The sequence below is a fragment of the Pezoporus occidentalis genome, unplaced genomic scaffold, assembly GCF_034315485.1.
Source record: "Pezoporus occidentalis ecotype Australia unplaced genomic scaffold, CSIRO_AGI_Poc_V1 ctg190, whole genome shotgun sequence".
NCBI classification, from domain to species: Eukaryota; Metazoa; Chordata; class Aves; order Psittaciformes; family Psittacidae; genus Pezoporus; species Pezoporus occidentalis.
Genome location: NW_026913749.1, coordinates 94,694 through 107,326, shown reverse-complemented (window position 1 = coordinate 107,326; position 12,633 = coordinate 94,694). Strand labels below are relative to the sequence as shown.

Below are 12,633 nucleotides of genomic sequence, written 5' to 3'. Positions count from 1 at the left end.
CCCCTCCCAGGGCCGAGCAGGAGGGGTCGGGGGAGCACAGAGCGCATCCCCAACAACGGCCACGGCCCAGTCCCCTCACACAGGGGCCCCAGCCTGGTGCCCATTCCCCCATAGCAGGGCTATGAAGCAGACCCCCATTAGCCATGCGTGCTCAATGCGCTAATTACCCCAGCTCATCAAGCGCCCGTTACCGGTACTGCCCTCGCCAATCACGTGATCGCCGCCCGGCGTTGCCTGGCAACGGCAGACGCGGTGCTGCGCGGCCGGGTCTCCCCCGGGTCCCTCAGTCCCCCCGCAGCAGCACCGCCGGTCCCGGGGCCGCAATGGACATCTCGTACCTGTACACGAGGAAGCGCAGCGAGTTCGGCCGGCCCTGCTGCTTCTCCGACCAGGCGGCCATCGTCAACGTGGACATCCCCCCCGACCCCGGCCTGGCCGACGGCTTCGTGCGCAGGGACCCCGTGCACGCCTCCGTGCAGCACAGTGCCGAGATGTCGGAGCACGAGGTAAGGGCTGGGTGCCGGCGGCCTCCCTGGGTGTGAATCACAGACCCATGGGATGGGTTGGGTTGGAAAGGACCTTAAAACTCCTCCAGTTCCAACCCCTGCCACGGGCAGGGACCCCTTCCATAGAGCAGCTTGCTCCAAGCCCCTGTGTCCAACCTGGCCTTGAGCACTGCCAGGGATGGGGCAGCCACAGCTTCCTTGGGCAACCTGTTCTAGTACCTCACCACCCTCACATTAAGAGGTTCTTCCCTATCTCCAACCTAAATCTCCCCTGTTTCAGTTTGAACCTATCACCCCTTGTCCTATCACTGCAGTCACTGATGAAGAGTCCCTCTCCTTCATCCTTGTACCCCATTCAGACACTGGAAGCTGCTCTGAGGTCTCCATGCAACTTCTCTTCTGAACAGACCCAGTGTTCCCAGCCCATCTTCCTATGGGAAATGAGGGGGAGCAGGGTTTTCACAGCATGGTTTAGGTCGGATTTTGCACCTTTTTGGCTCAAACCTTTGCTCTGCTTCCTCCTGGCCACCCCCAGGTCAACACGGACCGAGTGAAGGTGCAGTCCCGCGGTGTGAACCACGTGGAGGGCGGTTGGCCCAAGGACGTGAACCCGCGCGAGGCGGACCAGACCGCGCGCTTCAGGAAGAAGCTGGAGAAGGATGAGCACTACATCAACGTCATCACGCAGCTCGGCACCGTAAGGACCGGGCATGCCCTGCTCCCAGAGCCCCCTGTCCCCTCGCGCAGGCAGCTGCCCACAGCCCCTGCCTGTGCTCCCCCGTAGCTGATGGAGCACTGCGTCAAGCAGAACAACGCCATCGACATCTACGAGGAGTACTTCGAAGAGGAGGAGATGATAGAGGTGGAGATCGAGCCCCCCTCTGCAAAAACCATCAGTGCCATCAGGTAGCGCGGGCAGCCTCCGGACACACAGCAGCTGGAAAACCCAGCAGCTTTAGGATCGTGCTGGCTGGGTTAATGGATGGAGAGCCCTGCTGCAGCCCCCTGCTCCGTAACTCCACCCGTTCCTCCCCACGCTGCCCAAAACACTTCGGAGAGAGGTACCGCCGCTCAGGGACTGCTCTGAGCATCTAACAGTGCTTTAAGCACGATTTGATGAATTCTTTTTATGCCTCAAAGGTAATTTTCCCATGTCAGGTGCTGTTTAGGTCATTCCTAGAAGTCAGATCCAGTAACATAGCTGGATTCTTAGAAATATATAACTGGAAAGACTTCATTAGATCAACTCTTCTCCTCCCACCCAACAGCCAGGAGAATCATTTCCTGCACTCAATGCTCACGGGTTGTTCTAATTGCAATTCCCCCAGTCTCCTTTGGGAGACAGCCATCCCAGGGCCTGCCAAAGCTGTTAGCACGGCTTTATTTGATGTCCTGTTATCCAAAAGGGACCCCAACACAGCCAAGAGGACGGCCACGCACATTTCCTGGTGCCCCAACGCAAGCAAGAAACTGGCAGTGGCTTATTCCATCCTGGAGTTCCAGCAGAGCAAGAAAGACATGAGCCTTGACTCGTACATCTGGGACCTGGGTAAGGGCAGAGCTCAGCAGGCAGCAGTGCTGCCGCTGCGGAAGCACTTTGTGTCTTCGAAGCGTGTAATGGAGCCTCCCAGCCCTCTGGAGGGGGTGAACAGGGGGTTGGGGGTCTGCTTTGACCACGGATCAATGCGGGGAAGGGGAGGAATGGGGCCGGAAAGCTGGCTAACAGGTGGGAAACAACCGCTAACATCCCACTGCATCATGAGCTGCGGAGCCTGTGACCACAGCAGGCAGCTGAGCCCCGCTCTGATGTGGTTCTTGTCTTGCTGTGGTTCACTCGTGGTTGATTACGACAGAGGCTGCACAAGAGCAGGTGGAGAATCGCTCGCTCGGACCTGCGTGTTTTGGTGTGAAAAACACAAAGAGGAAGGGTCAGGGTACCACGGGTTGGGGTACCGGGGGTCCCCCCCCCTTCCCTGGCTCAGTGGTGCCATGGCCACTTCCTCCAGCCCGGTGTGGAGGAGCGGGTGCAGGAGCACGAGGCTGCTTTGGAGGTGGGTGCTCGCCCTCCAGGCTGCCCCTGCGCTTTGCTCTTCACTCATCCCTTCTTGGCAGAGAACTCCAGCAGGCCCGAGATGGTCCTCAAGCCGCCATCGCCTCTCGTGACCCTGGAATACAACCCCAAAGACTCCTTCGTGCTGGTGGGAGGATGCTACAATGGGCAGATGGGTAAGGAAGATGGATCCATCACAGAATCACAGCGTGGTTGGGGTTGGAAGGGACCTTAAAGCTCCTCTGGCTCCAAACCCTGCCACGGGCAGGGACCCCTTCCATAGAGCAGCTTGCTCCAAGCCCCTGTGTCCAACCTGGCCTTGAGCACTGCCAGGGATGGGGCAGCCACAGCTTCTCTGGGCACCCTGTGCCAGCGCCTCAGCACCCTCACAGGGAAGAGCTTCTGCCTCAGAGCTCATCTCAGTCTCCCCTCGGGCAGGTTAAAGCCATTCCCCTTGGCCTGGCCCCACAGACCCTTCCCAAGGGTGAAGCTGCATGAACAAGTGTCTTCATTTTAATTCAGCAAGAGCCTGGCTCCAGCTCTGCTCCGCTCACAAAGACATCGTGGCCTTAGTGCTGCAGCTGGGAATACCCCGGGCAGGGCCTGAAGCCCTGGAGCTTTGCAGGCACCTGGAGAGGGGAGGACCCTGCCTGGATCCCTTTGCATGCACTCAGGGCAGCGACACTGCTGTGGGGATCACTGGGGCAGACACAGAGCAGCACGCACGCCATGCCCACTGCCAGCCCCGGATCATGGCATGGCAAGAGCCCAGGAGCGTTGCCATCATTTCATGCCCTGCATTGTCCTGTGCTGCTGTTCCAGTGCGTGGAAAGGGCTCCCTTTATGGCTCTATTATTTACTCTGTGGTTTAATTGCACCCATTCCTCCCTTTCCCTTCCCCATGGCAGCAGCAGCAGCGCTGGGAGCAGGCAGGGCACGTGGGGCAGGGCTGTGCTGCGTGCTCCGGGGTGATGGAGGGGATGGACCTCACCCCGTCCCTCCATCACCTCCAATTAACCTAATGAGCAGTGAGCAAGCGGGAGCGCGTGGGGCTCGGTGCCACCATAGACCTTGTGCCAGGGGCAGAGAGAGGGAAATGTGTCCGGGAGGGAACCTGCCTTAGCCAGCATCCTTTGGGATGCAGGAGGGGAGGATCAGGTCACACAGGCTGGTTTTCAGCATCACCGAGTGCAAGAGGCACTGTTTAGTGTTGCCAAGGGGCTGCTCAGAGCACAGCTGGCCCTGCACAACCCCTTGTGCAGAGCAGGGGGGAGCCAGGGGGCATTGATTGCCTCTGGGGATTGCTGTGCATCTGGCACGGAGTGATGAGAGCTGAGGAAAGGCTCTTTTGGACGTTACCCCCCTCCAGGCTGGTGCTTGCAGGTGGTGCTGGTTGTGTTATGGCTCAGGGTGGGCATCCCTGGTGCTTGTGGGGCTGGGAGGTGGCGAGGGAGCACCCAGTGAGGTTTGCTCCCATTCTGCCTTGGGCCGTGGGGCAGCATCTCCTTGGGAAAGATGTGGCAAGCAAAGGAGGCAGGGAAAGGAGATAGTGCAGATCTTACCATCGCCTTTTCCCTCCCAGCTTACTGGGACACCAGGAAAGGGCAGGTGCCCGTGGAGGTGTCCAGCGTGGAGGCCAGCCACAGGGACCCCGTGTACGGAGCCATCTGGTTGCAGTCCAAAACGGGCACCGATTGCTTCTCAGCCTCCACTGATGGGCAGGTAAAGGGCAGGGGCAGGGAGCGGGGCCCTGCACTCACACAGGGACCCCCTGGCAGGAGCTCACAGCCCAAAAGAGCATCCCCAGGCCCTGGGGTTGGCAGCGAGGGCTGGCACAGGGGAGCCCCCAGCACCCTCAGCCCAGGCAGGAGCATCCCTGCAGCCCCATCCTGCTCCTTGTCCCTGCAGGTGCTGTGGTGGGACATCCGCAAGCTTTCCGTGCCCACCGAGCAGCTGGTCCTGGACATCTCCCGGAAAGGGATCCTCAAGAACGCTCTGGGCGCCGTCTCCTTGGAGTTTGAGAGCACCCTGGTCAGTGAGTGCAGGACCTGGAGCCGGGGCAGGGATCCAGGGCTACAGCACAAGTGACCCAGAGCATCGTGCTGCAGCCCAGGGCCTCTTCCCACCCACCTCTAAGCATCAGGAGTTGATGTTCTCCCAAAACACGGGGTCCCGCTGGCATTTTGGTCTCTGAATCACAGAATCCCAGCCTGGTTTGGGTTGAAGGGACCTTAAAGCTCCTCCGGCTCCAACCCCTGCCACGGGCAGGGACCCCTTCCATAGAGCAGCTTGCTCCAAGCCCCTGTGTCCAACCTGGCCTTGAACACTGCCAGGGATGGGGCAGCCACAGCTTCTCTGGGCACCCTGTGCCAGCGCCTCAGCACCCTCCCAGGGAAGAGCTTCTGCCTCAGAGCTCATCTCAGTCTCCCCTCGGGCAGGTTCAAGCCATTCCCCTTGGCCTGTCCCTCCAGGCCCTTGTCCCAAGCCCCTCTCCAGGTTTCCTGCAGCCCCTTTAGGCACTGCTATCCCAGTCTTCCAATACCGAAATTCCCCAGATCCCCCTGCTCCCACAGCAGAGCCCTTTGCTGCCCCACGTGCCGTGGGATCCCATGAGCTGCTGACAGCTCCTGTCTCTCCTCCCACCCTCAGCCCACCAAGTTCATGGTGGGCACGGAGCAGGGCATCGTCATCCTCTGCAACCGCAAGGCCAAGACACCCGCCGAAAAGATCACCTGCACCTACAGCAGCCACCATGGACCCGTCTATGCCCTGAGCAGGAACCCCACGTACCCCAAAATCTTCCTGACAGTCGGCGACTGGACCGCTCGAATCTGGTCAGAGGATGCCAAGGAGTCTGCAATTATGTGGACCAAGTAGGTGCTGGGGTGTGTGCCCTGCAAAAAGTCATCCTTTTGCTGCGGAGCAGCGTGCTGAGGGCTGGGGAACAGCAGGGTCTGCTCTGGTCGAGTCAGGCAGGAGGTGGCGGGGGGGTCCCCAAGGCAGAGCGGTGCCATCACGGCTGAGGGCACTGCAGGAGGTGGCCACGGAGACCCTGAGCCCATCCCCGCTGCATCGGGTCTGCTGGCAGGTACCACCTCGCCTACCTGACGGACGGGTGCTGGAGCCCTGTGAGGCCGGCTGTGTTCTTCACCACCCGCTCAGACGGGACCCTGGACATCTGGGACTTCCTCTTCAAGCAGAACGACCCCTTCCTCAGCCTGAAGGTTGGGTCCGCAGCGGCCCCGGGTCCCTCCAGCAGCAGGCTCCTTGGCAGAGCTGCCCCCCTTGCCCTGTGTGGAGCAGGCAGAGCCAGGGATGGGGTCTCATCCCATCTCCACGGAGCTCGGGATAAGCTCCATCAAGCGGCTCCCCTCAGCCCCAAGCTGTGCCTGGAGCCCGAAACTTCACACGTAGGCTCCTGTTGTTGGCAACCGCATGGCTTTGCCTCATCCAGCTCATCCTGCCCTCGTCCCGCCATGGGGCATCACACCAGGGGCAAGTGCCACCGCCTCCCGTCCTCCCTCCCCAGGTCTGTGACGAGCCCCTGTGCAGCCTGCGCGTGCAGGACGACGGCTGCATCGTCGCCTGCGGCTCCCAGGTGGGCACCGTCAGCGTGATGGAGATCTCCTCGGTGCTCTGCACCCTCCAGAGGAACGAGAAGAACCTGGTCAACGCCGTACGTGTGTGCCCGTCCCCCCTGCTCCGAGTGGCTCCCAGCATAGCCAGCACGGGCCCGGTGTGGGGCAGGCTGAGCCCGGCGCTCCCCCCCCTCACCCTGCACCCCCTGCCCCAGATGTTCGAGCGGGAGACGAGGAGGGAGAAGATCCTGGAGGCGCGGCACCGGGAGATGCGGCTGAAGGAGCGCGCCCGCTCCGGGAGCAGAGTGATGGAGATGGAGGAGGCGCCGGCAGAGAGCCCCCGGGAGGTGCTGGAGCGGGCCCGGGAGGAGTTCCTAGAGGTGATCCAGGCGGAGCTGCAGAGGAAGGCACGGGCAGAGGCGCAGCAGCTGCACGGCAGGGTACCGGGGATGGGGTGAACCGGCAGCAGGAGCCGGGACTCGCTGCTGTGGGGCGGGGGGACAGGGATCAGCCTCTGCCCTTCAGGTTAAGGATCACACTGAGGAGGCAGCTTTGCATGAGGAAGACGTCCAGGTGCCTGAGGAAGAGAGCCAGGAGCCCACGGGAGAGGAGGGGAAGAAGGAGGATGCTGCCAAGGTCAGTTGCTGTTCCCCCCCCTTGCTCAGGTTGCTGCTCCGTGGCTCATGTGGGGCTGAGGCTGCTCCCCCTGAGCTGGGCAGAGCTTGGGGGTCTCTGTCTCAGCGAGGTGGTGAGCAGGGGGCCCCACACAGCTCCCTGACCCCACATCTCCCTCCGCAGGAGGAGTAGGAGCTGCGGCTCTCGCAGGAGCCCTCGTGTTGGGCACAGGTACTCCCTGCCCCTCCTGGCTCATTGGGTTTTGAGTCAGGGTGAATAAAGAGTTTTCCACATCACGGATCCTGGTTTCTCACAGCAGGGTTGAGCACGGGGTTGGGGGGGAATCGCAGCCTCTCGCTCCTCTCCCCTCCTCAGTTCCTGACCATGGCAAAGCATCCCCAGCCCAAGGAGCAGAGCAGGGACCTGGCGGTGCCAGCAGGGTCCCGGTGCAGCACCGTGCCCCTTGCAAGCTGCAGAGTGATGCTGAGCAAAGCCCCAGGGCCCCAGCCCGCTGCTGTCCCTGCAGGAGCAGCCTGCGGAGCCTGGGCTGGCATTATCCGTGCTGAGTAAAGACCTGCTGCTTACCCGCCGTGAATCATTAACCAGGCACCTCCAGCTCCAGGCTGGGAGCTCCAAGGGGCAGGGAAGGAGCAGAGCACCAGGTCTGCAGCTTCGCAAGCACCTCATTAGGGGCCAGCCCTGGTTGTCTCAGTAAGGAGAGGTGGGAAGGTGCTTCCCAAGCCATGCAAAGCCCCTTCCCCAGGTGCTGGGGTCCCTGTGCCCCTCCAGCTGCCCTCACCCCCTGGCAGGAGCAGCGCCCATCACTCATCACCAGGAGCGGTGCCAGGGCCAGTGGCAAGGATGGATGGAGTCACTGGAGCTGAGCCCATTGCCCTGCCAGAGAGAGGCCAGACTCTGTGCCAGGACAGCGGGATGAGCACCCATCCTGCCAGCCCAGCACCAGGCAGCATCTCCCCGAGCCAGCCCAGCTGGGGGCAATGGGCAGGGGTAGGGATGGGAGCCAGCTCTGCCCATGCCAAACCCACCCCAAAGATGTCCCACATGCCCCGTGTTCGTTTTCTGGCTTTATTAGGCAGGGATGGAGGTGCTCGGGCACGCACCCAGCTCACCACTGAGCTGCCCCGTGCTGGGTACGTGGGACAACAGCCAGAGCCAGCGCCACGGCTTCATCACCCGGCACGGAGGGACCCAATGCCACAGGGGTGGCATCACAGGAAGGCCGGGCTGTTCCTGTCCCCATCTTCTTGCCTATTGGGGTTTGTGAGCCAGGACGTGCCCGTGGGCTCTGTGTGTCACCTCCTGCATCACCTGCACGGGGCTGGGGGCTCCCAGTGTCATCACAGAATCACAGCATGGTTTGGGTTGGAAGGGACCTTAAAGCTCCTCCAGCTCCAACCCCTGCCACGGGCAGGGACCCCTTCCATAGAGCAGCTTGCTCCAAGCCCCTGTGTCCAACCTGGCCTTGAACACTGCCAGGGATGGGGCAGCCACAGCTTCTCTGGGCACCCTGTGCCAGCGCCTCAGCACCCTCCCAGGGAAGAGCTTCTCCCTAAACTCTAATCTAAATCTACCCTCTTTCAGCTTAAACCCACTCCCCCTTGTCCTGTCACTACAGGTCCTAGTGCAAAGCCCCTCTTCAGCCAGCTCCCCACGGGCACCCAGGGACAGGGATGGAGCAACGGAGACGGGACATGGCAGGGGGACAACAGGGGATGGATGGGGATGGGAGAGCCCGACCCTGGGATCCCCGGCACAGGGACCTCCATCTACCTACGGGCAGAGCCAAACACACACCCCCCCGTGGGGCTGGGAGCAATCCAGCAGCGGGGCCCCTCTCCGCCTCGTTACTTCTTCACCTTGATGAGGGAGTGGTACACGGGCTTGACGATGATGTGGAGGTGCAGGGAGTTGTCGATGAGGTACTCGGAGGCGCGCTTCTGCAGGTCGGCGTGCGCCAGGAAGTCGGGCGCCTCGTCGGAGCTCTGGTGGAAGCTGTACGCGTGCTTCACGAGGACGCGGCCCTGCTGCCGCACGCCCACCAGCACCGTCTTCTGGAAGCTGACCCCGGCGAAGTCAGGGCTGCTCATGGCCGGCGTGACCACAAGCCGGGGCCGCCCGTCCTCGATGCGCGCGGGCTGCACGGCGCCCGGCACCGTATCCGAGTAGACGGGGCGCAGGCTGACGGGCAGCCAGCGCGGCGAGAACAGCGCGTTCCACGTCACCCTCTTCCCGGCGTCGTGGCTGCTGGGCCCCAGCTGCGTCTGGAAGCTGGTGCTGCGGTCGTCCCGCGCCGGGTTGTTGATGACCCACTGGGAGCCCCAGCTGGGCGCGAGGTAGTTGCGGGGCAGGAACATGCTGCAGTTGACGTCGAAGTACTTGGCGAAGTGGAGCGGGGAGGCGGCGTGGAACTGGAAAGCCTGGAAGAGCAGGTCCTGCACCGCGCCGCGGTGCCGCGCCAGCACCGCCGACTGCGCCTGCAGCCGGAAGAGCTGGCTGGGGGGAATCATGGGGTACCGGATGGCGCGCAGCACCCGCTCGGCCACGGCAGGCTCGGGCTGCCGCCGGCCCAGCCAGCCCTCCACGGCGGTGTAGAGCTCCAGCTCGCTGTGCAGCACCAGGTCGGAGCGCTCCAGCAGCAGCAGCAGCAGCTCCGCGCTCACCGAGCCCCACTCGGCGCTGCTCAGCACCGCAGAGAGGTTCCAGGCCAGGAACTGGAGGCAGCTCTCCTGCAGCGCCGCGTCCCCGATGCGCACGGCGTAGTGGTACCAGCCCACCACGTGCCCCTGGCTCGACTCGCTGGCCAAGTGGCTCTTCATGTACTCGGCCACGCCGCGCTGCAGCCCCCACACCCGGTACTTGCTGGCCAGCTGGTGCATGGGGATGGCTTGGTGCAGCAGGATGGAGACCGCCCCGCAGTACAGGTACCTGGGGCAGAGCGTGGGGAACGTGATGCTGGGGTCCCCCAGGCCCCTTCCCAGCCCTGACACAGGCTCCATCAGCCCAAGGGAGCATCCTCCCTCCTGGGCTGCATCTCTCCAGGTGTCCCCATCCCATGAAAACATCCCTTTTCCTTAGCTGCATCCCTCCCAGGCATCCCATCCTTTTGGGTCCCAGGGGAGCATCCTTCTTCTTTGACTGTATTCTCCTGGGTACCCCATCCTTTTGAGTTCCTATGGTCCCTAGAGAGCATCCTTCTTCTTTGGCTACATCCGTCTCGTTATCCCCATCCCATGGAGTCCCCTCCGGGGGCCATCCTTAGCTGCATCCCTCCAGTCATCCTTCCCGTTGAGTCCCCATCGTCCCCAGAGGAGCATCCTCCCTTCATGGCTGCATCCCCCCCACCAAGCCCATCCCACCATGGTCCCTAGAGGAGCATCTCCCCTCCTTGTCTCCATCCCTCCGAGCATCCCCATCCCATGGGGTTCCTGCGGTCCCCATGGGAGCCGCATCCCTGCCGCTGTCCCCATGCCGTGGGGTCCGCAGGTACCTGATGAACTTCTCGAAGAGCGCGGCGGTCTCGGGGGGCTCGTGCAGGGTGAGGACGCTCTGGTTGCGCAGGAGGCTCTCGAAGACCTCGCTCTGGAGGCTGAGCAGCAGCTGGTGCGTGTGGAAGACCTTGGCCTCGTCGGAGGCCGCCGTGCGCACCCGCAGCACCGAGTCGCTGCTGTTGCTGTTGTGCAGCAGCTCCTGCAGCCTCTGCAGCAGCGTCAGCGAGTGGTTGATGGTGGCGGCCGTGGCCTCACCGCTCAGGTCGGCTTTTTGGGCTGGGGGGAGATGGGACCGTCCCAGAGCTGCGCCCCAGGAGCCAGGCACAGCAGAGCGGGGTCCGGTTGTGGGGTTGGGTGGGTAATGGGCAGCCTGGCTCTGTGCACATCCTCCCCCCTCCCACCCCAGTGCCAAAGAGCTGCCTGGTGCCAAGGGGGCGTGGGGAGGACCAAGGGCACATGGGGACATTTGTGTCCTGAGGAGCCAAAAACCTGCTTTTCTGCAGCAAAAGGGGTGAGACCACCATGTCCCAGGCTGGGACGTGCTGGGAAATGGCCCTGTGCCGGGCAGCGCTGGCTCACAGCCCGGTCCGCAGCCCTGATCCCAGCCCTGCTGCAGCAGAGGGAGCCCTGGGCATCACCCCCAAACCCTGCATCCCGGACTGACCCATGGGGCACCCGAGAGCCCCTGGATGGGGGGAGCCTGGTACCCTGTGCCCATGCACCCAGGGATGGGTTCCCATGTTCCGAGCTGCCTGGAGACCCCGGCTGTCCTGGTGTCACTGCAGATCTGTGCCCGGTGCCATCGTTGATGCTGTGAACCCGCATCTCCTTCGCAGCCAAATTTCACTCCCTTCCTCCTGGCCCCAGCTCAGGCGTGCACCAGGGGTGACCGTCCCCCCATGCCCATGTCCCTCCAGTGCTGGGCTCCCAGCAGGGACCGGAGAGGGATGTGGGAGTGTGAAACAGGGGTCTCTGTGCTCCTGTGGGCGTAGGGAGCCTTCCCCTCTCATTCCTGCCACAACTCCCACCCGCTTCCCGGAGCATCCTTCTTCCAGGATGAATTTGGCTCCATCTCTCTCAAATCAAATCTTGCTCCCAGCGAGCCGTCCGATCACCCTTCCCAGTGCCAGCTTACACCCAGCTGAGCAGGGATGGAGATGGGCATGAGGATGAAAACGAAGATGAGGATGAGGAGCTCTTCGCCCCATGGTGCTGGACATTGCTGCCGGCAGCACCGAGTTTTCCATGGGCACACCTCTAACCACCAGCACCTCCCTGGCACCGTGGGGCTCAGCACATCCATGAGCCGCATCCATCCCTCCCAGTTCACCACAGTGGCTGCTGGGGAGCTGTGCTCAGCTTCCCATGGGCACCACCGGCCACCCACACCGCAGCCCAGCCCCACCATGGTACCCGGCAGTGGCAGAGGGGTCCCTCCATGCCTCCCCCCCGCCGGCACGGCCGCCCTTACCCGCTTGCACGGTGAGGAGGAGGAGGAGGAAGGCAGCGGCGCAGCCCCAGCGGCGGCCGGGCCGGGTGCCCGTCAGCCTGGCCATGGCTTCGCAAGCGCATCTGCCGGGGCTCGGCGCGGCACCGGCACACGCCGGGCGCTTATGTAGGCCACGAGCCCGCCACATCGATTGGTGGAAACTGGGACCGGCCGTTGCCAAGGGAACCGCATCCAGCCCCCATCCATCCCACCCTGAGCCCGGACCCCAGCCCCGCACCCCGGGGTGCTGTGGTGGGGGAGCCCCGGCACACCATGGGGGCGAATCCATTCACCACAGCCCTGCGCCGTGCCGGAGCCCCACGCATGGCTGCAGCCCTTTGTGCGGCTGGGACACATCAGTGGGGTCTTTGCATTCAGGACACAGCTCTTTATGGCCTCCCCGCTCCCCCCCAGCTCATGGGTATTCATGCCGGCAGCAGCCCATCACCATGGCATCCGGGCTGCCGGCAGGAACTGCCTGCCCTTTTCCCAGCCTTTGCAGCCAAGAGGCTGCCTGCGCCGTGCAAGTGCCCAGTCCCGGCCTCCTCTGGCTCCCTGCCTGCCCCAACACCTCTTGTGGGGCTTTGGGGTGGGAGCACAGAGTCTCTAAACCCCACTTTTGGCTTTGGCCCCAATGGCATCAATGGGAGGGAGCCAGGACCCCAGGTGGGCTGGAGATGGGGGACAGACCCCACAGATGGAGGCTTTCAGGGACACGGCAGCTCCTCACCCACTGCTGGACCCCCCCCATGAAGGTACTGGGGGGCTGCCAGGCCGGGCAGGAGCCCCACGGCTCGGTGCTCCCCAGGCAGGAGCAGTGGCACCACTGCACAAGGTCACTTTGGGGTGCAGCAGGACCCCGCCTGGCTCCCTGCCTCCTGCGGAC

General features: G+C 63.2%; 2 protein-coding genes across 2 annotated transcripts; one reads left to right on the top strand and one right to left on the bottom strand.

Annotated features, from left to right (window-relative positions):
* The first annotated feature begins 293 nt into the window (after nt 1–293).
* Nucleotides 294–7,033, top strand: DNAI2 (dynein axonemal intermediate chain 2). The gene is made up of 13 exons (XM_062616873.1): nt 294–506; nt 1,042–1,203; nt 1,291–1,412; nt 1,913–2,055; nt 2,619–2,732; nt 4,139–4,278; nt 4,465–4,587; nt 5,206–5,429; nt 5,645–5,780; nt 6,086–6,232; nt 6,350–6,574; nt 6,660–6,770; nt 6,933–7,033. Exons 1-13 carry the CDS (start codon nt 324–326, stop codon nt 6,939–6,941), a joined length of 1,839 nt encoding a protein of 612 aa, XP_062472857.1. The 5' UTR covers nt 294–323; the 3' UTR covers nt 6,942–7,033.
* Nucleotides 7,034–7,866: 833 nt separating this feature from the next.
* BTBD17 (BTB domain containing 17) lies at nt 7,867–11,925 on the bottom strand. The gene is made up of 3 exons (XM_062616886.1): nt 11,730–11,925; nt 10,258–10,534; nt 7,867–9,695 (listed from the first exon to the last, which is right to left on the bottom strand). The coding sequence occupies exons 1-3, from the start codon at nt 11,893–11,895 to the stop codon at nt 8,615–8,617; spliced, it is 1,524 nt and encodes a 507-aa protein (XP_062472870.1). The 5' UTR covers nt 11,896–11,925; the 3' UTR covers nt 7,867–8,614.
* Nucleotides 11,926–12,633: the final 708 nt, after the last annotated feature.